Here is a 26,083-nt window from a genome sequence, read left to right as displayed (position 1 = left end):
ATGAAAATGCTTAATTCTGAATCTAAAGTTCAGTTTGGACATGAAGCTCAAAAATCGAAAACTATTTGATTTGTAGAAAACTTAACAGAAAGACCAACCAATCCCACTCACACACACACCTGCTCACTAATAGCTCCAATATCTTCATAAAGTAATGGCTATACTGCAAATGCAGACCATCAACAATCACACTTTAAACCCATCTGTGAAAGCTGCTAAAGCTCTTAAAGAGAAAATAGACAAAAAAGCAGTTATTCTGTTTCCCATCTTCAAATGGAAGATGTTTGGAAGGGTTTGGAGTAAAACAAAAGACAAAAATATGAAAGCCACCTCATATCAGCATGTTGGATGATCTTTGATGCTGTGGGACCAATTCTCTTCTAAGAGCCCCAAGAATCTTGTTAGAGTACATGGCCAGAACATTTTAAATAGAAAATCTGTTTCACTCTGTCAGTACAGTATTTCTTCAATAAATCAATTTAACATCTTTTTATTCATCTTTACAAGGGGGTGCCAACATCTGGATGACCAATTAGGGACATTACTCAAACCAAGTAACATGACATCCTGCTGCATAATACATCAACATTTTTACTAAATTAAATCCAACCCTAAGAAAATGATTTGCATAAGAGAAATGTCTGATAGAGCGCTTCATTGTCTGGGGAGAAGTATAATAATGGCACCATCTGTATTCTAGTACTGGAGCTTTCCAAATCCGAAAGGACACTATAGTAAGTCACAGGGAGAAAAATTTGAAAGGTTGGTCCAGGATAAATGGGTCAGAGCAAAAACAGATTAGATAAATTAGGGACATAAATTACACATCAGTTAATTTCAGTGTGACCCAGTTTAAACACTGGGTTTGCTGGTTCATGCCTATAAAAATTCTTCAGCATATCTGTCATTTGCTGACACGGCGGTCCAGCAGCTTGCAACGTTTCAGCTCATAACAGGCAGGTTCTGGGAGTGACCCAGCTGGCTGGCTATAGCCTTATTGTGAGGCTTTAAATCCCCCTCAGTTGGGGAGTTTGTTTTAATAACATCTTAACTTTTTCTTATAATGGAGGTAAATAAGGTATTATGTTTTTAATTCTGCAAATACGCTGATGATTATCAAAAGATGAAGCTGATAAGATTTAGTACCACATAATTTCAATAGCTGCTATGATGCGTAATTTCAGACCTTTAGCAGGTATAATTGATGAACAGTATGTCACTTCTCATGTCCATCTCTCTCTCAACCCATCCATGTGTCAGTATGTGTTCTGTGTCGAGTGTGAGAACTGAGCAGTGTGCAGTGCAGCCCTGGGGGAGGTGAAGCTTCATTCAGGAACCTCTATGGGTGCCACAAAGCTGCATTCATGCAGCTGAATAGCTGTTTTCTACAACGAGGCACTAGTCATCCCAACTCCATTGGAACGCCTCTATGAGTTACCAGTCTGTCTGCCTTGGTATGCATAGCCTTATCCTGCAAAAATCACAAATGCTTGGATTACCAAAGGCCACAGAACACACTTGCATGAAAACAATCATACCAGTTTCCAAGTATGAGTTCTTCTAGGATTTGTTTGATCCCAATATTACCGCCAATAGTAAAGACTTCCTGATGTCTTCTCTGTTGTGCACCTATTTAGTTATTGATGTTCATAAGAAAGGATAATGAGAGAACAAATGAGGAAAAAAATCTGCTATAATTTCCATATGACATGGAGCAGATTGTAACCAAAGAAAAACTGGATATTCTTCGAACATCACTTTAAAAAATTATCGCAAATTCTCGCAGCAGAAATTATTTTAGTGAAAAAAATATGTTGAGCTTTTTTTTCATGTAAATCATGATGAAGTTTAAGCTGATGTAAAAGAGTAGATAAATAGAGCATGATCAGAAAACTAAGGCTAAAGTCGAAGATGGGGATGGAAGGAATAACGTCTCATTCAGATTCAGCTAATGTTTGTTTCCAATTAACGGAGAGCTGGAGTCATGATTCCCCACATTGACTTCCTGTCAGCAGAGTCCTGCTTCCTCCCACAGAACCATACTGGTGTAGAGTTTCCCCCTAATCGGTCAATTGGAACGGTCCGAGCAGCTGTCAATCGATAGCTCTGACCTCTGGGGTTTGGAGAGGTTGGAGGTCTGTCGCCTCATTTGAAAAATGCTAATTTTGTTGGACTCTCTAAGTTCACATCAGTTTTCAGATGGGGTTTTCCCTGCATGGGTGGTCCCAATTAATAAATAAATATTTTAAGGCTTTAAAAACAGTTTTTAGACACTCAAAGTTCTTATGCAAGACTGAATGTTGAGAAATTGCAGTTTTAGGGCACTTGGTATGTCTGAGGAACTCTGGAAGGACCAGCAGACGTTTTAGGCACAACAACACTTCTAGTTCAAAGCGGCATCAACTCTTTGAACAAAAATGTAATTACATGAGGATTACTCCAGGAGAAAATAACTTTGTGAACAAGTCAACGTCTTTTGGCATCATCATTAAATGAGATTTGCTACATGGTTGAACTAAATAGGTTCAAGTTTGGACTATTTCAATATATACTGACCAGCCACCTTATTAAGCAGACCTATTAAATCTGTACACAAGTAATTATTCACCCAATCACATGCCGGCAACTCACTTACATAGGTATCAAGATGCAATAAAGGCAACTTGAAGATATTGAAAGTGATCAACAGAAAGGGGCAGAAAGGGTATTTAAGTGACTTGACATGGTTGTTTGTGCCAAATGGGCTGGTCTGCATACATCACTGCTGATCAGCTGGGATTTCTACTCAGAACAATCTCTTGGGTTCACAGAGAATAGTAAAAAAAAGAGAGACCATGTTTAGAGAGCAGCAGTTGTGCAAATGAAAATTCCCTGCTGCTGTTAGAGGAAAAATGGGGAGACCGCTTCAAGAATACAGAAGATCAAATAATGATTTGTTACAACCAAGTTATGCAGAATCACATCTCTTCATGCACAAAGCGTTAGAGTTAATAGAGTACAGAAGATGGTCAGATGGTGTGGTCAGAATGTTTTCTCATAACATGAAAGAATAGCTCTATCCTGGCTTGTATCAATGGGTAAGGTTATCAGTGACTGTGTAATGGTGCTTTCATATAAGTCTGGGAAATAACTTTTGAAGAATGTTTCCAAAAACTTGATTAATCATAAACAATTAAGTCAGTTCCAAAGGAAAAGCAAACGATCCAAACTAATTTTATCAAGGGGTTCCTGATAAAACAGACAGAGTGTGTATATGAAGGAAATGTCCAAAAGACATTTAGCAAATTGCACATGAAAACGCCATTGACAAATGATTCTAAGATTTTATCATCCAAAGAAATTCCTGGCTTATTTCAAATGTAGGACAATTTAGAACAGACCAAAATGGTTTTTTGTTGTTGTTGTTTTTTAACTAAATAAACTCAAACAACAAAACTACTTTAGGTGCAATTAATGTGTTGAGTGATGACTGCAGAATAATAAAGGCATTCAAGAAAATTACATAAGTGTATGGCAGTGACTGCTTTCAAGGATTATGTACATTACTTTGTGTGAATAATGTACATAATAGACAATTAATGATAATAGACAAGGCTGAGAGAATAACTGAATTGTGGATAATGGTCCCTAATAAAGTCTTCTGAAACAATTAACTGTGAATCCACCACAGCACAATAAACTCGGATAGATTCCTGCTGATTCACCGAGGTCACAGATCACTGTACAGTCCACTGGTTCTATCACTCTTTTTCTTTTCCATCACGTTTTACTGGATATTAAAGCCTATATCAGGCTTTCTGGGGTCTACAAATTGGTCTGTCTCCTGCCGCAGCTCTTTAAGACGGATAGCCCACTGTAAGATTCTTGCATCACCTCTTGTAGCAGACCTTAAAATCAAAAGTACCGGAGTCGGAGGTACAGCATTCTGAATATGCTGATACAGACAGAGCAAAGTGTAAAAACTATTCCACTTTTAAATATTTTCTCTTTAAATACTAAAGAGGAAATGCTTCAAGATTCCAGTTAGGACAGGGGTTATGCAAGATCTTACAGCCAACATTATTAAAGAGTCAGAATTGGAGACACTTGACTGCTCAGCATGACAGTCCTCTCTGTGTAACAGATGCTTACAAAATAAAAAGCCACATTGATAGAGAACTGTGTTTTTGTTTGTTTTTTACTCACCAACACCGATTTTCTCGTCTTCCGTGGGAGTCCACATGATGTCCCTCTGGAAACAGAGCAAAATCCCCAACAAAGTCTAATCACTCGAGGCGTCGCTTCATAGAAATCCCGCTGTGATTTCACCCAGAGAGGGAAGGGGACCAGGAGGAGAGCCGCGGACTAGAAAAGTTTACCTCAGGAAGGTGGGAGGCAAAGAAAAAAATTAATTCTTTAGGTTCTTGAAGTTGAAGGTGTCTCAGTTGTTTTGACAGTGACCAGCAGGGATGTTTTATCCCGTCAGGTTTGGCGCATTGTGCTTGTCCATCTCTGCTGAAGTACAGCTACGAGGAAAAGAAATCTGATAAACAGGCGTCACTGCGAAGGGAATCTGCGGGCTACTACTTATACACCGGTCTGAGCGCTGGTAAGACAGGTGTGGGTGCCTAAAGAGAAGAAAGCACATACAGATCCTGACTGAAACTAAAAATAGCGCAAAATTTACCGGGGAAAAATGTTTTTGTTGATGGTTTTGGTCAAGGCTCATAGAACTCCTCTTCTCATTCAGCGCAGCATCCGAGTTCCCATGCATCCCATGTTTTTAAGTACACGCATGCGTTAACGAGTTGCAACTACTTAACTTGTCCTGGTGCAGACGGAGAGGGAATAAAAAGAAAGAATTGCATTCCCGTCTGGGCTCGGGGTCCGTCTGTTTAAGCGGCTCGTGAAAGAGAAGGAGCCCGTGTTAAAGTGCGTCCACAGCAGGAGAGTTTAATGTTGGAGCGGGCGACTGTTTGTCTGCTGCAGCAACCGATCATTAAAGGTTTTCTTGTAGTGACGTGACACGAGCCGCAGGTGAAAATTGCTCATCTGTCCGGGAGACGGCTCGGAAAGCTCACGACCTAAATGCGAGCTGTGGGTACATACTAGGGCGCGCTACGTGAGTTGAAAACATATTAAAATATATGTAATATTCAAGTGCGTGACGCACGAGCGTCAGAAGCAATGATTTTAAAGACTTACTGTGTAATAACTTTAAAAAAGTGACACGACATAGTTCCTCATGTTTCAAGTGAATTATTTTCAATGCATATTGACAGATAATGTGTGTTCATATTGCTATTGAGGCCCATTGAAAGTCTCCACGAACAGCTTTGTAATTGCGCCACCGTGTGGATGTTTCTGAGCAGCACACCGACATCTCTGCACAGGGAATTATTGTAAAACTAGTGGACACTGGACAGACCCGATCACTTCTTACCACTTATATATCTATATCTATAGATATCTGTATCTATAGATATTTATAAATATATATAGATCTATATATACAGTATATGTACTGTATATATATATATATATATATATAGAGAGAGAGAGAGAGAGAGAGAGAGAGAGAGAGAGAGAGAGAGATCCTAAATTAATTACACAGAATAACAAACATTTTAAGAGTTATTCTGAGTTTACCTGTTTTAATATTGGTGATTTTGGCTTGCAAATAACCCAAAATTTCAGTTTTCAGAAAATGTTACATAAGATCAATAATAAAAAGCAGGTATAACAAAGAAATGTTATGACCTCTGCAATGATGGGAAAAACTACTGACTTTCGTTCTCCATCAAATCCCCACTGAATGTAGTTAAACACAAATATTCACATATGCAAACATTATGCAAGACTGACCATAAATGAGGATCGTCTCTCAGAATAAACACTCACTCTCACCTGTTATCCGCTTTTAAGGTTTTCATAAAGTGTCTTGCTCTGTAAACACAAAAGGGGAACTCCAAAATGGACATTTGACGAGGTGATATCTCCAAATCAGTGATGATTTAAAAAGAAAGAAGAACAAAAAGTCATCATATCCCAATCAGTAGACAACAACAGTCTAACTTCTACATTCAGCCAATTTGACTAGTGCAACTACCAGTTTATAAAGGCTACGTACATTTATTTTTTGATGAGCTCTAACTATAACTTACTGATCAAAATATGCTTATTTTGAGAAACACTTTTACACTAGTCACTAATAGAATTAATAAAGAATTTGCAATTACACTCATCTTAAGTGAATACATAAAAAATAACGCTAAAAAAAGGAACATGAAACTAAAACTACTAAAACAGAGATTCTTAAAGGAATTGGGTATGATTGGTTGATTAATATTTTAGTTATTACAACTAAAAACCAGCGATCAGGCCCGAAACCTGGGAGTAGTGATGGACTCTGACCTGAACTTCCAGAGCCACATAAAGACAGCCTTCCATCTCTTGAAGAACATTTCCAGGATTAAAGGATCATTTTCAGCCAAGAGTTGCAGATCCTTGCTCTCGAGGAATAGACTGAGTAAAAATATGCTGTGATTGTTTCAATGCCAGCTCTGAAAAAATTCACTTTATTTGCGGTTTCTATTTCTTTATTTTTTACTTTGCATGTTTGGAGCTAACTTTTAACACGAACTTTGATCCACATCACCTCCCTCGTCACGTCAACATAGTTCTACCCAGATGATGTACTGGTCAACTGATAATGAAAGCACAGTAAACATTTTCCCTGCACTTCTATAAAACTACACATTTTTATTTCACATTATATCAAGATTCTCTTTTCTATATCTATAAAATTGTGTTAATAAAAAAAACCATATAGTCGTATGCTGCTTACTTAACCCTGGTAAACATTCAAATAAGTGACTAATCACAAAGCAAAGATTCCAACACATTTTCCAGAAATTGTTTCCCATTATTCATCAGGTGATCCTACATATAGGAAAGTGATTGCAAATGTGTATTACAAAGGTTGGATTTATTATGGGCAAAAAATAAATAAATGCCTCACCACAATGATCATAAATTTAGACCATGCAAGTATAACAATAAGTTGCATAGAATAGTTTTAGTTAACAAAGAACCAAACAATAGATGTAAATACACAAATATATCCAACTAATTTACAGATTTTTATCAAGCAGAAACAATTATACAGGCTCTAATTTGGATCAAATTTTTCAAACCAAATTTTAAACCATCAATTCAAGTCATCAGTGATGAGAATGCGCTGAGGCATCACTATACTGTACATTCATTCAGTCAGAAACCAGACTTAAAATATATATACAGAGAGAGAGAGAAAACCAGAGTTGCCATTCGCTAACTGCAGCTGTGAATCCAAAACAATTTATCCCAATTACTAAAGACCAAGAAAATATTGATAAAAACCAAATAATCAAGAATCCTCCCATGTTATTGCTAATTGTTTTATGCAGTTTCACAAGTTGGACACAACAGGTTGAAAACAGTACAAAAGGTTTCAAGGATTTGCATATTTTAAATCACATTATCGTCCTATGCTGGCTTAAATATGTGTAAACTACTGGCACTCTTACAGACCCGTAACCATGACAGTTTTTGTACTTTTTATCCCCCCACAATAGGTCAATTGAAAGTATGGGTAAAAGAGTAAAATGATTGTTTAATGCGGAAAACAGACTGTCATATGAAACTATACGAACACAACTCCAAGTGAAGTCAACCAGCCTCAAACCAAATGGTAACTGATAGTAAAGTGAATTCCTTTAAGTAAGGAAGCATATGAATTATTTGACAATTTTTTTCAGTCTTTACAGGTTGAATGTGTAAAAGAATGTAAAGTTATTTTCTTTTGCCAGCAACATTATCTTCTGATAATATCAAAAATAATTTTGGCTCATAAATAACAAAACAAACATTCTGCTGGAGACAACACAATCACATATGTGACCTCAAAATAATTTTTGTTCAAATTAAGTATCTAAAAAACATTTGCAGACTTGTAGTCATCCAACCAGCTTGATCAGTTTTACACTCATATGCTTATTGCTTCCAATTACCTGAGGGGTATGAGAGAAAAAAGCAAAAACAAAATAAAAAACAGCATCATTTTTGCTTAAATGTAAAATTCAACAAAGACACACCAAAATAAATAGTCAATTAAAAAAAACATTTCCTAAGCCTAGCCTTGGAAAATCTACAAAACAATAAAACACTAACTTAAAATTAAACAGTATTTAAAAAAACAATAAACCGTGAAATGTACTGGGTTAGAAAATATTTTTGTCAACTCAAGGTTGGGATGTACTGCCATCTGGTGGAGAAATTGGGTCACGTAGCTTACTGAAACTCATTTTCCAATTGTTAGAATACATAAGAACAACGGAAATGTGGTAGAGGTAATATTTGGTTTCTTAGCGAGTTCCTCATCAAGGAAAAGTTAACAGTAATTACATATTTTTAACCATTAGACCATCATAAGGATCAACACTTGATCTTTATCATCAAAAGTATCTAGAGAGAGAACCTTTCTCTATCAAATGTTTTTCCTGAATTGCATTCTGCTGCCTGACAAGCATTAGTTTTCATATTTTTAGGATCCTACCTCTAGATACACTAGTGCATATTAAAATTTCAGATTTTTGCTCACATGAACACATTTCCTACATAGACAGAGGACGTGAAAGCGCTTCAAATTATTTTTGTTGATGTTTTGAATAAAACATCGACAAACACCCAAGTGAGGCACATGTTTGAGAAAATAAGCTTTCTCTATGCACATAAGATTATTATTATATCAGCTGATGACATGAGGATCAATATGTTTTGTTTCCTGGCAAATCAGGAAATTTCTGCAGGTCATTTTTAATTAAAAAAAAATTGCTCTTCAGCTACTATTCAATAAAACAATGCTTAAATCAAAAAGGTGAAAAATATACATTTCTCAAGAAATGTTTTTTTTTGTAATTTATTCCCAATTTTATACTTTCTCACCAGGCTCTCATAACTGGGTCTATTTGTGGTTTTGCTACATATATTGGTAGAAATTAGAGGTGAAAAAAAATGTATGTGCTATATCTTTAGCCAATGGAAAAAGCCAAAAAAGCAATATATATATATATATATATATATTTCCAAATCTTCTAAAATCACTCCAATAGGGACAAAAAATGGAAAATGAATGGCCAGTCAAGATCCTTTTATGAAAACTTTAAATTTTGGCTACCACTTTTCAGGCATTTTCTCTAAGAGGGATTCACAGGGCAGAGCGTCTACTCTTACATCATTAAAACCATAAGTCAGGTAAGGATCCAAACATGTCAGGGTCGTCATCATCTGATTCTTCTCCAAACCCTGAAACATGACAACACAAAACAGTCAACATATGTAAGCATAATTCATTTAAAATTATAATTTAAAAAAAAGTTTAGAACAATAGATTTGGATTATTTTAATGCATCGCCAATCATTTCCTATGCAACGGTTATTATTTATTGTTGTGAAACAATAAATCAGAGAACTAATTTCTCTGATAAAAGGAAACATAAGAAACTCAAAAGCTGGACATGTAAATTATACAAAACTCTACTGATGGAGTCGGAATAAAAGTTACATGAAATGCATCAATATCAGACTTTACTTTCATTGTGAAAATCGAGGTGCTACATTTTTGCTACAATATGTGCGATAACTTTATCAACTTCAATTTTCAATTGATAAAAACATAGATGACAGTTAAAACAGTAAAACAAAAATTAATTTAATTTAATTTCACACAATTACAAGATGTTTAGTTAGGCTCACTAAAAATGCAAAAATAGAATTTAAAATGAGGCTATAAAACTGACTATCTCTGTACATATATAGTCAATTTCATACTTGTGGTGGGTCTGTGCTATACAAACAAGTTGAATGGAATACAATTTCTAAAAAGGGCATAATTAGATGCCTGAATTAAAGCTCTCTTATCACATACATTTTAATTACATACACTGTAAATAAAAACATACTAATTAAAAAAAAAAAAATATATATATATATATATATATATATATATATACCAGGACTGGTATTTGTAACAAATTTTTTATAAAGCAGATGGGTTTATTAAATTGTAATTAATTTAATCTGTCTTATACATTTCACAAAGTCTAAAGTTCTTAGCAATCTTTTTCAAGTGTACATAGAAGATAGGATGTGCACATTTTTAGAACAGGTGCTATTTCTAATAAAAACCATTGTATTCAGGTTAATTTAACAGCAGATGGGCACCATTACTTACATGATCCTCCATGGTCTAAAGTTTCAGAGTCATGATCAGTATCGTCATCATCACCATCATCACCACTAGTATTACCAAGAAGAGCCTCAATCTGAAGAAAAACAAAAAGCTAAATTTAGAAACCATACTGCCTAAATATTAATTTTCTATATTTCATTAATGTAATTCTACTAGATGGAATTGAATTTATCCATATCGCTACAATCTTGAGAAAACCATCAAATGAATTAGCAGTGGTAATAATAGTACGAAAGCATGCGTACATGTTAATGAAGTTAAAACTATATATTTTTTAAACAGCTTCTTATAAATTTCTTATATCTCTGTCCACTTTTGACACGTTTAAGAGAAAAATAACTGTAATGATTCAGATGTGAAAATATGAAATGATCAGATACCGCATCATCTACAGGCAAGTTAGCTTGCTCCTGGTCCTCCTGTTCGTCATTTGCAAGTTCTTCAATGAGGGGCTCTATATCCATGTCATCATCATCGTCATCATCGTCATCATCATCTGTGTCTGAGGAATCATTATTCTGATCTTCATCCTGAAAAACACAGAAATGCAATAAAGAAACTATTCAAATCTCAATTTAAGGCACATCAGATGTCAGATTGATGAGCAGCTCTGTATTAACCATCTACGCTGATCACGCAAACCAAAAATTCTGACAAGAACTGCAAAAATAAATATAAAAAATGCATAAAAAATAAATTAATCAAGAAAACTATAGAAGAAAATAAAGTTTCTTTCAAATTTTATGAATCTTACTTGATCATCATCATCTCCTTCTTCTGCTAATTTCTGTCGTCCAACTTCATAAAGGCGACATACAGTATCTATGGTCACCGCATCCTGGTTCTACAGAGAAAATATGCAAAAACTTCATTATACAAAGAGCACCAGTAGTAAAAAGTCCTAAAAATCTCCTACGATAATAGTGAAAAAGCAGAGTATTGTCATTATCATTTTGATTTGCAATCAGTTCAAATTCTCTGTGTACAGATCTGAACATAAAACTACACCCAAAAAAACACCAATGAGATGAGATTTTTTTTTTATCTAATCGAGTACCTCTATGACAGCCAGGTAGTGGTCTTTGGTATCAGTGCACAGATCAAAGATGTTCCTCTTCACATCCAGTGTGGCTATTTAAAATTAAATTAAAACCAAACTTTACAATCACAATCAGAAGCAGGAGGTCAGTTACTTTCAGCAACCACTAACACACCAAGGTATCACAAAGACATCACAAACCAAGTTGAATAAATAACAAGGGGCTTTTTTTATTTTATAATATTTAAAGCCTTATCTTTTATTGTTACCAAGACACAGATGAGACAGATATCAGATAATTGTTGCACAAGGTTTTTCGAAACTGTAAAAAGAGGAGGTAAAAACAATTTGAGACATTGCAGAATAAGGTAAAGTCAACCAACCAATAGGCTTGTAGTCCGTGGCATCAAATGTTCTGAAAGATGAGCCGAAGGGACTCGTCACCTGCTGATCCATGACGTCATGGTCATCATCAGCTTGCAGCATCGCTGTTTAAGAGAAGGGAGATCAGTCATAACATGAAGTGTTATGTACAGCCAAATTAAGAGAGTCAGACCTATACCTCCATACATGATGGTGCCATTGCTGTTAAAGACCACACGGCACTGATCCAGAGCAGGAGCAGTGTGCAGCAGGTGGAAGGTCCTCAGGTCCCACTGAAACCTGCAGTTAAGGTCGACAACGACGGTAAACCCAACTATAAAACATTGATCTCACAGTAAATAAAATGTTTTTTTAATGGTCATCTCTGCAAAAAGTTTAGAAAGCGATGGGAAAGGAAAATGTATGCAAAACTGCAAGAAAAATACAGTATTAAGGATTAAAGCTCACACCTAGCGATAAGGTAAAAATTATTTTTCCTCAACATCACCAAAGGTTCTTGCTGGACTTTAACATAAAAACACACATAACTTTCCCCCATTTGTTTTCAAGGTGAAAGGAAGTTATCAGCATCCAGTTCTGTGTGAGTGACCTAAACTTCACTCAGAAATGGCACAAAGACAATAGCGGAGGAAAATTAAATTATATTGACTAACAGGGGAAGAATAAGAACACCTGACTTTTGTACATTAGTGACAAAAAAGCACAAATCAGCTTTTTATTCACTCTGTAAAGAACGTTGCATCTCCCTTTACTTAGGACTCATTGCTAAGGACTGTGCTGATACTTGAAACCAATATCAACCTTATAGTTGTACCAAGGAGGACAGCAAACATAATTTCTTTTTGCTTTTTCCTTTCAGTTTACAAAAGGCTAACCTCCAATAGTTATTACATTTAGAAAGGATACAATCTCAGTGTTTATGATGACCTCCAAGCCATTTGGATGGAAAACCCCACTGAGGTTCATGTTGAACTTGTCGAACTTGTGGATGGCCCGTGACGCTCGCACATCCCACAGCACCCCATCATTTAACACCAGGTCATCAGTGGGGTTGAAGGTGGCACAGTTCCTCTTGTAATTGTTGGCCAATGCGGGGTCGTTCAGGGTCAGGACCTCCTGACCTGTCTGTATGTCGTAGATCTGGAGTATGGGAGCCAGAAACAACAGTCTAAATATAAATAAATCAATCAGTCTTAATTCAAGACATAAGAAGGGTCCATAGTAAAAAAAACAAGGAAAGAAAGAAAGAAATAAAGAACCACAAGATAAGATGATAGGTTTAAAAGAAAAAACACACACAATATATACTGCTCTCTAGATTTCAGTTTCATGTCGTTTAACCTCAGTAAAGTACCTTACAAATTATGACATTTAAAAGTCATCCAAAACTCTAAAGGTATAAATATTTTTTATATACATTATCTGACAACAAAAAAATAATTATAAAATATTCTTAATGATATAGTGAGCACCAACAGAGAGTCAATGTGATACGTACATGTGCAACCTGGTCCTTAGTGCCAATTACTCTGTCCTGACAGAGTTTGCTGAACTCAACGTAATGATCTTCTCCAAAGGAGTTCCTGGGGACAGATGACATATGTGATATTTAACACTGCGTGATATAATGTATAATTACCGTTGATTAAAGTGAAAACTGCGATGTGTAATCATTTTTACTTCATGGTAAAAACACTGTCCATACTCCAGAGAGCTGACAGAGGGACGCTCCACGAAGCAGAAGTAAGAACAAAGTTACCATCCTGTGAAATGGGAAAAAAGGATCAATTTCAACCAAAAAATTTTTATAAATAAATAGAAGTAATCTAAAAGCTAGTCTGCATAAGTTAAACAACTCACATTGCTTATTATTAATGCTTCATTATAAGCAAATGCTTTGAAATCAAACCATTTTCTTAAACCTAAGCTGCTTTTTCTCTAAATGCCAAACTGTTCTCAGCATATTTTGGACCCAACTAATCAAACTTGAAATTTAAAATTCGTTTTCCTACCCGGGAAGGCTCGATGTGAGAGATGGCCGATCCGTGGCAGGTGTAGTCGGCCGCCTCCTCTCCGGAGAAGATGTTGTAAAGCTTGAGGTGACCGGAGCACGTTCCCAGCATCAGGAAGCGCTCGCGGGCCGAAAAGGCACAACAGGTGAAACTGCTATCGCCTCCATTGTTTTCACGGAAAACTGACACGGGGCGAAACCTGAGGAGGAAAACAAGAGGAAACAGAGTCAAAGAGAAAAGATAAAGCTTGGTTTAGAGCTTTTAAAAAGACATAGCTGCTGTTTGTTACCTGCTGAATATTAGCTGTCTATCCAGACTTCCTCTGTCCACACCCCGGTACTTTGGACATAGCATCCTGCTCCCCAGACGGGCGGTGAAATTGGGTGACGCCTGTCGCCTCTGTTTGGACTCTGGGCAGCGGTGAGGGTTGAAAAGGGAAAAAGGTGGACAGGTGGTGACGGGATTCGAACAGCGGGCGTGTTGTTCTCTCAGGTACTCTGTGATGATGCTGTCAAGGGTCGGCGGAGAAGGCAAGTGGCGCTCCAGCTGCTTTTTCATAGCTGGGGTCTGTTTCAAAGAAAGAAAGGTTTATGAAATCAGTGTTCTAGATTACTAATTTCTAGAGAAATCAGTAATCTAGAACAACAAAGATCAAAACAATAATGAAACAAAAGTTAATGTCAAGAAACTGATATGCTTCAAGGCAACAGCAAAATTGCAAAGAAGATTGGGGGCCTAATTTGGCCCCTAAACAACAACAAAAACGCAAATAGTCTGGACGACTGGTGTAAAAATCGCTCAGCTGATGATACAAGCATGAAACTTATCACAAATGTTCACCATCAGATGCCTATCAATTCTAGAGGTGGAGTCTTTTGAAAATGTAATTGCCTTAGCAACAGTTGCTAGGACACCAGTTTTGCAAGGTAACCGGACACTGAAAATAACTTCAGTAATTTTATCTTTAGAAAAATGAAATTTGCTACAAGAAATATATAGTGAAATTTCTGTTCACAATTCATAAAAAATCAATACATTTTACAAAGAAATCTTCCAAATGGTGCTTGTGCACCAATCACTCATTCTCATGGCATGTGTATATTGAGAAGGATGAATATTTCAGATTTTTTTCCAGTGGCTGCTTCATTTATTGTGGGATGTATCATTTTAAGTGCTTTTTACTCCTTCAGTACGTTAACAATTGCTGACAATATTTCCTTATAGCTCTGCACAAAATTTGTCCTTTTCTGTGCAGTTGAATATTCTAAAATTCCTCTAAGATGGAGGGAAAAGTTAATGGTTAACGGTAAAGTTGTCAGAATTTTTCCACACATTGTGACCTAAATGCCAGCATTTTATTATTTGATAGATTTCCAGCATTGCATTAATTTCAATAAGCAAAGGTTCAAGCATAAGAGAGAAAAGAAAAATAAAGAATTTTTCTTGCCAGGCTTGAAAAATGACTGTCATCTCTATCATTGTAGAGCAAAAATAACTCAATTGTCAGATGTCTACCATATTATTCAAAAATTAGCACAATTGATTAAATGGAAAATCTGGCATTACAGTCATGTAATTATTATTAGCACATTGCAGGAGTTTTTATGAATTGAAACAAAAGGTACAACTGACCTGTATGAAAGCACCATGGTCAGACTTCTGTCTAAGTGCACGCAGTTTTTTCCCTGAGCTGCAGCTGGCCACTGGTCGTTCCCGAGAGAATAAAATTCGCCCAACAAGATGCGAGCTTTGCCCAGCATGAGGAGGAGTATTGGGAGCCGCTGAGGTAGACACCAATGAACCTGACGAGTGAGGAATGGCAGAAGAACGAGCAGTGGAGGGTGTAGTGGGGGCTGAATTACCTGAGGATAAGGGAGAGGGCCCAATATTGGCAGCAATACGAGCTGCGACACCACCAGCAAACCGACAAGTCCTAGATTTGGAAGTGGAGGATGTAGGGGTGACACCTGAGGAGGCGGAGTTTGGAAAGAGAGATGCTGCAGGTAGGTTTGCCTCTTTAACCAGGGTATTTGCTGTGTCGTGTAGTCCTTTAGCAACAAGGTGGTTCCTAATCAAAATGAGCAATTCCTTCTCAGAAAACGTGATGCGAGTCTGAGCGACAACGTTGGCTTTCTGTAGGCGAGACAGCGAGACCTCCGCGCCCATGATGAGGGGCTTGCCAGACACTCGCTCCGTCAGTCTGGCGGCGTAGCGACAGAAGCTGACATGTTCGCTCCGTTTGTCCTGCAGCACCGGCTCCTTCATGAGCTGGGAAGGAGAAAACAAAAACATGAATGACTTTGCCTGAAAACTCTAATATTTTCCATCATAACGAGATTTTTTTTCTGATAACCTTTGAAAAACAAAGTAGAAGTTTGAGTGAAAAATCCCACATTATCTATAAAAATTAAAATTTAAGAAAATAAAAGAAGTTTAAAAAAAGTCACAACTTTCTTTTAAATTTCCACAAAACAAGATGAGGAAAGTCTTAAGCAATTTATTTTTGGTCATGGGAGAAAAATCTGTAGAAGTTTGCAACATGGAATACACTAGTAGAGATAGCAAACAAAAAAATCAAGAATTGTGTAATCCAGCTGAGAATTATTTAAGATTTTTGTGTTAAATATGGAATCCTTTAAGTTTTTAAACCACAGCATTTTTTTTGATTGAAGGTCTTTTTCTCACCTGCTGAATGTGACCGCTGGCGAACAGTGGCAACTTGCTGATGATCTGTCTGATGGCGGAGCTACGAGAGAGTCCAACCAGAGCCTTACAGGCCAGAGCTCTGATCAGGTCTGCATCTGTGATGGGAACCTTCACCGACAGCAGAGACAGGAGCACCTGCAGCCAGAAGAGGGGCAAAGTCTGATCTCTGGAACGATGAGGAATTCTATTTGATAAAATATGCAGGGCATATAGTTTCATCAAAACAAACACAGGCATTTTGATGCACATGTTTGAGACTGCCTACCTTTATGCCGTTATTATTCTGCACTACTTGCCACATGTGGGCCAGCACCCTGTTGTGGGAGGGAGGGGGCTGCTGAGGGTGCAAAGGCTGTCTGAGGGGGGCAACAGCAAAAGCACTGAGGCTCTGGTCTGGAGCGCACACACAGTTTATTATGACCTGAGGTAAACATGAAGGACATGATCAGAGTGGGAGAAAACAACTAAAACAGCTGCATGAGCTGATGCTTACTGACATGATTCTGAAGTTTAACCTGGGCAAGACAATGTGAAGTTAGATATGTTTAATATCTGTAAAAATAAAAATTCATAAATAAAAAATTAAAATAATAATAGTAATAATAATAATAAAATCAGAGCTATAATTTTCATCCAAACTAGGGATGTCTCTGAAAGCTGCCTGACAAGTTCTCATGAATAAAAAGATTCAGCATGCTCTTATCTTTATGCTGATTATTTTTAGCTTAAGCAGTGAACAAATAGAAAAATTCAGTGAGCCAAGCTTACTTGCAAAGCAGACTTCTGAATCTCAGCATCATTGGGAAACACTTCACCTTCAGCAACACCCAGAATGATGCTCATACCTACACAAAAAAACACAATAACCAGAGAGGCACACAAAAATCCTGAGATGGAAATCCCTGAACTTCTCTCGTCTAAAATCGGTGTTAACACAAGAGACGTTTTACAGACCTACAGTGGGAACAGGGGACCTGTTTTCATCGATAACTTCCACGGTATCAGTCAGTACTAACTGAACTTTAGGAACAACTGTCAGGATAGCCAGGATGTCCAAAGCAAAGCGAACTATGTCACTCCTGGAGAGAAAAACACATCCAGATGAAAGAAAGGAAAGAAAAGAAGAAGGCAGTTAGTTCCTTTGCTGCTGCCATTTTATCTTTTGCTGCAATATCTCTTTTTCTTAAAACTCATCTCAGCTCATTTTATTCCTTCCGGCGAGTCAGATTACCTGCCATAGTAGGTCTTCCAGTCACAGGCTGCAGATATGAGCTGCAGCATTAAAGGAATACAGGACAACTTGTAGAAGACTTGAACTGGCTCCCAGGGGCCCTCAGGAGGTCCACACTCGATGAGAAACTCCATCATCTCAATTATTTGCTCTCTGGTATTTGCATATGCCTGGAAATAGTGAATTATGAAGGTAAACATAAAATCACAATGCGCTGAGATATACTAAAGATTTGAAAAAGTTCAAGGCACCGCATAGAAAATGGAATGAAAAAAATGAGTTATCATGACAGAAACAGAAAAATAGGCATATTCATTTTGAAATATCCTAATTCAAACATGGCACAAATATCTGCCTGAGGAATCTAATTACACCCATATGTTGCAAACAGCACATGTGTTAATATAATGCAGCCTGCCATTATATTAAAGACCAGAGAACTCATTAATACATAAACAGAAGGAAAATGACTGTCTTTCATTTTGGATTTAATGACAAACTGCTAGTTTACACTGAAGAAACTGTACCTTGTAAGGTGACTGCTGAGGAATGATGGTGCCGCTTTCTGAAGTATGCAAAGACTGTTTCATCTGTTCTGTCTTCAATGCCAGGTGAGACTCAAAGTACCTTCACAACCAAATTGATGATACAACAATATTCAATGCATGGTGCAATACATTGATGCAGGCTGAATGAATAGACACAGCAGAAAAAAGGTTTTACTCTGAAACACAGATATATCCAATTTCACTTATTCTCAATAAGTTTATTGTTTTTTATCTGAATGTGCATTTAATATCACCATACCTGCGCAGTGCCATGCAGGTGTGCTTAGCCGTCTGTCTGTTGGAGAACACCTGGTCTTCATTCATCAGTGGTGCATCGTTGTCTGTGTTGAGGATCTCCAAAGTGCTGATCTACAGGAAGAAAGAAAGTTACTAAAGGAAAAGGAGGTTTCAGTTTCAGAGTGTCAGAAAGAATTTCAAATTTCTTTTCTGAAAACAAACCAAAAACAGGATTCTGAAATTCCAGAGGAATTTTATTCAAAGATATTGTATTAATTCAAAAAAGGTCACTTACACTGACTGACAAATAAATCCACTTTATTAAATACAAAATAAAGTCTGAAAACAAAAAAAATGAGTCTAAGGGATATACTTTCTAGTAATTATTTAATTATACAGCTTAAATTTTTTTTTTTTGTTTTTGGGATGTTTTGGGTATATATTAATCTCAAAACATCATACTACACTGCAAAGGTAATATTTTATAATCTAGGATTCAGCTTATTAGGAACCGATATGATTGTAGTCTTTGTCTAACAAAGAAAACAGAAAAATAATCTTCAAATATGTATCATCATTGTGGCAAGCAAATATCCACCATCACAACACTGCTTTAATTACTTTTATGTAGATACTTGTAAACAATTTTATCTTTGCAAAGTTAAAAAGAAACAACTGCGCCATCAGAGTAACAAGATGTATGATTTAGTACTAACCAGATTGACCAGCCTGCGTAGACCATCCAGCTGGTCAAAGAGCTGCAACACCACCCTGAACGAAAAAGAAATGGAGAAAAACATGGTGGCGTGGCAGATGCCTGAAGCGTGGGAGGACTCCAACAACCACAGAGCATAGGACACCAGGTCTGTCAGCACATCCCCTGGGAACATGCACACCTAGAGGGAAAACGAAGAACAAGGTGGTAAGAATGGGACAATCAACCAAGAAAAAACATTATCCCAACATCTTTAAAAAAAATAATCACATCAAATCTAATTTCTTTTAAACTGCCTACATTTTGCTGAAAACTAATACTTAAAGATCTTCAGACTTGCATGTCAACATTTGTGGTGCTCATGTTCATTGTACCCTCTCCATTGCATCCTGATTGTATGCCAGGTAGTAGAGGCAGAGAGAAACGGCTGTCGCTGCCATGGATGGTCTCGGGATCTCCAGGAGTTTCTGCACTCCTCCATGAGCAATGAATTCAGACGCAAACTTCTTATGAAGGAGTAGTGAGGCGAGATACTGAAGAGAGAAGGAAAAAAAACGACATTTATTTATGGATTCACTATCTTACACGTTTACAGGTCTCCAATGTGTTTCCTGTTGTGTCATTTTTGAAATTGTTGTTCTTTATTTCCAGATATTACTCATCTCTCTCTTTTTTAAAAGCAACAGCAATGAGAAAAATGTTATATAACCATGGCTTGTCATGCAAAAAAATCTGTCTTACAAATTTTACCAGTAATTTACTATAAAACTGGAGATTGTTAGTCACTACATTTTTAAAAATATCAGCAAATATATTTACAGAGATTTATTCTAAAATGTCTGTAGATTGTTGGTCTATTCCAGAAAATGTAAAAAGCAACAAACAAAACTCATTGAAAAAGAAATCAATATTTGTTTCATCTGTGGTTAAATCTTGATGAGTCAAGCTTTCAAGCTTTGATGGCCACTAGTGTGAATCTCCAGGTGTTCCTCAGTACTGAGCAACTCCACACAGCGAGCCCCACCCACAGAAGTAGAAATTATCTTCTACAGACAGACAGACGCCCTCTTTAGTGGGGAGGGGGTTGATGGCTAAATGATACCTTACTTTTAAATTCCAGGTCCAAAAATATATATATTTTTTTATTTTATTAAATTACATTAGCAAAACAATTTTCATTTGGGGTGGAGTTTGGCATTTTCTTTAAACTAAGCAGTACTTTTCTTGGCCTGTTTTTAAAATAAACTTCTAAAACATAAACAAAGAAATGAACACTGTAGATAACAAAATTAGCAAACACAAAATTACAAAAATACGTCAAAGCCTGTTAGATTTATCAAGAAAAACTCCATCACTGTGTTTTTGAAAAAGAACTTACCAACAGCGCATCAAATGTAAGCTGAACATTTTTGGTCTTCCTAAGGTCGATGTAGTTCATCATCAGCGAACAAGTGTCCAGTTTCATAAAGATTGCAAGCAGCTGCAGAAATCAAAAATATTATTTAAATTGCAGACTAGTTTCACAAACTTAACTGGCTAAAAAGACGAATATTACCAAAAGATGCCAAATTATTTTAAAATCCTTTTTAAAGGAATGCTTCAACAACTTTATATTTTAATGCATAACAAATTTTACATACTGTAGTTTTGAGTTGATACACAGTGATCAACAGTTCTTTTCAATAATATTTACACATATCAGAAAACTTACGATTGTGTTTAATTTCTATTGGCTTTACCCATAAAATTCTGCTAACATAAGAAGCCAAAATAGCCAAGTTATTAATCGTTATACCAGTTCTGCTGTTTGTTAGAGCAGTGGTTCTCAAATGGGGGTACGCGTACCCCTGGGGGTACGTGGAGGTACTGCAGGGGGTACGTGAAGCTTTTCAAAATATCTTTAAAAAATCAGTAGGCTCCTCATAATAAGTCTTGGGAAAAATTAGTTTGTAAAAAGTTCGATAAAATATAAATGTGTGTTCATGCACTGAATTATTATTTATGTATATATTTAATTTTGTACCATTATAGAGACCAATATAAATTAGCGGCGTTTTGCATATTTCAGTTTTGACTGGTTTTATACCTTCCTGGTGGTCACCGTCTTCTGTTTTTCTTTTTTGTTTAACCATGCAATGTTTGCAATATGGATGTATTTGTCAGGTTCACTGATATAAGTTGTTTGGCTTTAATAAATCAGACAGTGATTTTACAGCACTGTACCTCTTTTTTATTCCAAAAATGTTTTGCCCGTGTCAGGGGGTACTTGACTAAAAATATATTTTTAAGGGGGTACATCACTGAAAAAAGTTTGAGAACCACTGTGTTAGAGTACCATTATGTGCAACAGATTCTAAAAAACTATTCTGCGTTCTTCATATTTTCTACCCCTAATCTCTCGTTTGAGCATCATCACATCACCACTCTTACCTCCTGGTAATCTCCGAGTGGTGTCAGATACTGCAGGATGAGCCTCTGCTCCATGGTTGGGCTCAGGGGCAACAATCGGTACTCTGAGCCAATCAGAATGGAGCTCATCTCAGACCAGGATGAGCTGCCGCTTGGCTTCTCGCTGGTAGCAGTCACCTCGGCCTCGTCCTCAGTCCCGCTGGCGGACGTAGTAAACTGGAGTTTCTGTTTAGTCTTCTTCTCATTCTCAACCTGTTTCGTCCCTCCTCCTCCTCCTTCCTCTCCTCCCTGAGTGTCGTCCTTCTCCTTCGAAGTCAGATGTGGGGTAGCTTGGTACACAACAGTTGGAAGAAGGCGAGCTGAGCTGCTGCTACCACCACTGTTTCTCTGGGCCAAAGATTTGCCCTTTGAAATCGACCTGCTGCTCTCTGCAACATTGTTTTCTTCTGTCTCTTCCTCAGAAAATCCTGATTGGATTTGCTGATGTTTTGTGACACTCGATGTATGGGGAGCTTCATCCTGAGAGTCTTGAGGTAGATTCTGGGCAGTGTGGGTGGGACTGAAGCAACTCGTGTGCTCTGCAGACTGCAACTCATGTAGACGTTTGATCATCATGGATACCTGGATTTGGAGAGCAGAGTAATTGCAAAATAAATATGCTTTTTAATGAAGTTGGGTGGGCTGCACAGTGGCGCAGTTGGTAGCACCGTTGCCTCCCAGCCCAGGGTCTTTCTGCACGGAGTTTGCATGTTCTCCCTGTGCATGCGTGGGTTCTCTCTGGGTTCCTCCCACAGTCCAAAAACATGACTGTTAGGTTAATTGGTCTAGGTGTGAGTGTGTATGTGCATGGTTGTTTGTCCTGTCTGTCTCTGTGTTGCCCTGCAACAGACTGGCGATCTGTCCAGGGTGTACCCCGCCTCTCGCCCGGAACGTTAGCTGGAGATAGGCACCAGCAGCCCTCCTGAGCCCACTAGGGGACAAGGGTGTTAGAAAATGGATGGATGGAAGTTGGGTTAAACTAAACACTGCTAAAGAAAAATAAACCATATTTTTCTACAAAAGAGGTGAGACACCCACCAACTCAGCGTTTTCTTCTTTATGGCTCGTGGCCACTTCCTGGTTGCTCATGGCTTTGGCCAGAAGGCCTGTGGCATAGATGCATAATGGCCGCTCAGCTTCACGAGCCCACGTGAACAACTTCCCAACCAGACCTTCCTGTAATCCACACAGAACAAAACTGACAGCTGACTGTTTTGCTTAAATGCATTAAAGACATGTTTCTTTCTTTTTGACTGCTAGAAATAATTATTACTCTTTGCTTGACACCTGAAGACTCTGTGCAGCCTTATTAAAATCAACTCTTTAAGCTGAGGAGTTCACATAATTTCTTCAGGACAAATTATACATGAAATTGCATTTTATAATTTAACACATTACCTTTTCTTGCAATAAATTGAATCAAATTTTTAAAAATTGTCATTCTTTATGCATCTCTAACAGGTTTTCTCACAGGATTGATGTGCATTTACCTCAACCTTTAAATGAACTGGACACCTTCATTTTGGAGCAATTAGAGTTAAAATAAAAATGTTAAAAAATGGCACTCTTTACTGTCAAGTCCTAAAATCTTACATGTTATAAAAATGTAAGAAAGACAAACGTTCTTGATTTTTCCCTAGTTTTACAACAAAAATTATTTTCTACAACTTCAGCGTAAACATGTCCTCTGTGTGAGGAATGTTGACTGTGTTTTATTTAAATATATAAAAACAGCCTACGTACAATATTTTTTGCCTTATTGCTTTTACATCTTAAATAAATGTTTTAAAGTAAAGTATAATATTACAAATACACATGGCTCCCTTTCACAACCTGAAGTAAGGCATCTCATCAACATGCTCGTTCAGATAGTAAGTGTAGAGGCTGAAAAAATGACAAGAGCTCACTCAGTCTTCCAGTTTAAGACAACAAAAACCTGTGGAAAAAGCATGAATGTCCACCTATTAGAGCAGAATTAATATTCAACAGCACGCGGCTTATAGGAAAGCACTGGTATGTGGGCATTTTGTACCATTCAGATCTTCTTAAATGCAATGTCAGACTTAAGAATATTTACACAAGTTCAATAAGCAGAAGGGTTGTTTATAATGTCCTCTTTTGCTCCATGGATTAACCTCTTACCAACTTTCTCTTTCACTCTGTATGATCTAATAGGAATAAATTATCTAGGAATAAATAGTAATAAATCTTTGAAGAAAAGTACCTTTTCTTCAAAGACGACAGCTGTGTCCAGACCTGGGACAATGTTCTGAAGGAGGCGACATGCTGCTGTGTTGAGACTGATGTCTCGACTGCTCATGATATACGTGTCCAAAAGCTGTAAGATACCGGAAAATCTTATGGAAAAAACCATTCAAATTTCCTTAACTAACACATCTCAAATGGAGAAGCCTGTATTTGAATTTTTAGATTGACATGATTGATATTAGTTGGATTTTAAATTACAACATATTATATATACACCCTAATTTGTTGGACATGCACACTTCATAGACATATTGCGTTAGTAAGAAATACACACATATAATGTATGTATGACATGGAAATTGTAAAGGTTACCGAATTAGTGAAGTCATCATTTAAAAACAGCATCCTCAGCAGTTGCCCTAGCATACAGTTTGGGTCAGCTCGTCCTAAAAGATTACACACAAGAGGGAGTCAATAACTAATCAAAAGTGTTTTAGACTAAACTCATTTAAAAGACACATATATCTAACTATGCTTTTGAGGTTCAATTACATTTAAACAAAAACTGACAGTAGAGCACACAAAGTTTGAAAATGTGCACACACCTGGATGACGATCGTCAAAGGGATCAGGGTCTGATTTGTAATATTCTTCTGTCTCTTGTTCAATCAGCTCAGATATTCTACAATAAAATAAAAGGGTAAAAGTAGAAAAAAATAGTTTACATGCAGTTATTACTTCTCCAAAAAGAAGTAACTACAAATGATGACATCGGCACAAAAAGAAAAAGATCTGACCTTGTTAAGATGGACACCAGTTGCTCTGTGGTACCCTGCCGTGTCTCTTCCCACTCGTCCAACAGTCTGGCGAGATCTGCTTTGGCGTCCACAGCCATGGCGACGGCCACGGCAGCCGATAAAGCGGCTGACCATGCAGAAGACAGCACAGCAGACATGGCAGGTGATGGATCTTCATCTTGGGAGGACATTGCAGCCTGGAGAAAACAGGGGAGGGAATGGATTGACACCATATTGACTCAACATAAAGCAATGAGACGAATAAATTATGCAATCATAGTTTTGGACTTGTATGTATTGTAATCCTTAGGGGGGGAAATAGTACAGGCCAGCTTCAAACTAAAACAGAAATTTGTATTGGATAATAAAAGCCTAATAAGTACAACTTTTGATAAAATGTAAAAAGATTTTTTTTTTTACATATCTCAACAAGTAGCTTATTCTAGATTAGTGCTATCCCATCTACATGGGTGTGAGAGTTTTTATTTATTGGCCTTCAATTATATGAATTCAAAATAAAGAGTGGAGAGTGTTAAAAGCACCAAAAGATAAACCAGAGAAGCTGAAAATTGACTTTTTTCACTCTTTCCCAATTTTGTTAAACAATATTTGGGGGGAATTTATTTACAACTTAAATTTAACAGTTTTTTTCTTTGAGTAAACAAGATAAATGCTGAAGTAAAGCATGAAATACATTCAAATAAAATGAAAATGTACGAAGTCAGACATAGTATAAAGGTCTAAAGATGCCACAATAAATAACTAAATAACTTGTCAAAACATTTTTGCATGTCTAATTATTTAATTTTTTTGAGTAGTTTCAGTAATTCTGGTCCCAGTGAACATAGTAAACTTCATTCATGAACCTGAAATACAAATAGAAGCGAATCTGATGAATCTTTCTCTTGCTTTTTTTTGCTCATGATTCCCCCTTAAGACTTACCCTCAGCTGCCGTGAGAATCGTCGCGGCCTCATCTCGACAACAGCCGTCAGAGGTCGTGACAGATGAAAACAAACACTGAATGTTTTAAACTCGCACCAACAGGTGGGCCTGTCTGCTACAGAATAGCTGGTTTATTTGTTGCTGCTTCAGTTACTGGGCTTAGTTGGCTGGTACCAAACTCATTTAACAGCAATAATCTCCACCCACCGAGTCCTCCGCATAAATATCTCCTGTTCATGTATTGAGAGATAAGCTCCTAAATGAGCCCCCGAGCTCCCTAAGAGCATGTTGACAGTCAGTTGCCTCATGTAACAGCTTTAGCTAGCAACGCAACATCAGGTTTTTGTGTATTACTTACAGGAGAATAGGCTTTCTCAGCTCCGTGTCCCTCGTCTAACTCCTTAACGCTTCCTTTACTGCTATTCTAAAAAACTTGCTTGAAAGTAATAAAAAAGTAATCTTTGTCTGACAAATTTAAGAAGGGGAAAAAAGTTTCACGTTTATTTTCAAACTTCTCCCCGGCGAACGTACGCTACGTCACCAA

The 26,083-nt window shown here is 37.1% G+C and overlaps 2 protein-coding genes across 11 annotated transcripts in view; both read right to left on the bottom strand.

Moving 5' to 3' along the window:
* Nucleotides 1-5,037, bottom strand: part of LOC114135611 (dedicator of cytokinesis protein 3) — a 159,174-nt gene extending 154,137 nt beyond the window's left edge. For 4 of the 8 annotated variants that reach the window (XM_028003035.1, XM_028003037.1, XM_028003036.1 and 1 more), the window contains exon 1: nt 4,186-5,030. In XM_028003035.1, the coding sequence (XP_027858836.1) occupies nt 4,186-4,222 (37 nt within the window). In that variant the 5' untranslated portion in view covers nt 4,223-5,030. Of the gene's footprint in view, nt 1-4,185 lie in introns of all 8 variants that reach the window. The other 4 variants (XM_028003040.1, XM_028003041.1, XM_028003044.1 and 1 more) reach the window with 3 other exon arrangements.
* Nucleotides 5,038-6,948: 1,911 nt separating this feature from the next.
* Nucleotides 6,949-26,068, bottom strand: LOC114135672 (DDB1- and CUL4-associated factor 1-like). Of its 3 annotated transcripts, XM_028003168.1 has the most exons (31): nt 25,539-25,839; nt 24,596-24,792; nt 24,404-24,480; nt 24,171-24,244; nt 23,815-23,928; nt 22,629-22,766; nt 21,573-22,172; nt 20,521-20,622; nt 19,517-19,675; nt 19,144-19,323; nt 18,450-18,559; nt 18,170-18,269; nt 17,643-17,812; nt 17,366-17,490; nt 17,180-17,256; nt 16,677-16,832; nt 16,391-16,546; nt 15,568-15,973; nt 15,338-15,486; nt 13,995-14,272; nt 13,706-13,904; nt 13,374-13,456; nt 13,192-13,276; nt 12,600-12,833; nt 11,872-11,965; nt 11,693-11,797; nt 11,328-11,401; nt 11,025-11,114; nt 10,651-10,800; nt 10,253-10,343; nt 6,949-9,324 (listed from the first exon to the last, which is right to left on the bottom strand). In XM_028003168.1, the coding sequence occupies exons 1-31, from the start codon at nt 25,569-25,571 to the stop codon at nt 9,257-9,259; spliced, it is 4,674 nt and encodes a 1,557-aa protein (XP_027858969.1). In that variant the 5' UTR covers nt 25,572-25,839; the 3' UTR covers nt 6,949-9,256. The 3 variants fall into 3 exon arrangements, with proteins under 3 accessions (XP_027858969.1, XP_027858968.1, XP_027858967.1); XM_028003167.1 differs by lacking the exon at nt 25,539-25,839 and adding an exon at nt 25,898-26,068 and having other exon boundaries at nt 15,338-15,973; XM_028003166.1 differs by having other exon boundaries at nt 15,338-15,973; nt 25,539-25,838.
* Nucleotides 26,069-26,083: the final 15 nt, after the last annotated feature.

This window comes from Xiphophorus couchianus, chromosome 20, assembly GCF_001444195.1.
Source record: "Xiphophorus couchianus chromosome 20, X_couchianus-1.0, whole genome shotgun sequence".
Taxonomy (NCBI): Eukaryota; Metazoa; Chordata; class Actinopteri; order Cyprinodontiformes; family Poeciliidae; genus Xiphophorus; species Xiphophorus couchianus.
The sequence above is the reverse complement of the archived record's forward strand: the minus strand, read 5'-3'. Positions and strand labels throughout refer to the sequence as shown.

What these genes read in the sequence shown, in the direction of transcription:
- LOC114135672 (XM_028003166.1), bottom strand. Translation starts at nt 25,571, where the DNA reads ATGAGGCCGCGACGATTCTCACGGCAGCTGAGG. An exon ending in ATGATGACTTCACTAATTCG is followed by an intron (nt 23,929 to 24,170) that starts GTAACCTTTACA and finishes GGTATCTTACAG; the next exon opens with CTTTTGGACACGTATATCAT. An exon ending in TGGCACCATCATGTATGGAG is followed by an intron (nt 11,798 to 11,871) that starts GTATAGGTCTGA and finishes TCTCTTAAACAG; the next exon opens with CGATGCTGCAAGCTGATGAT.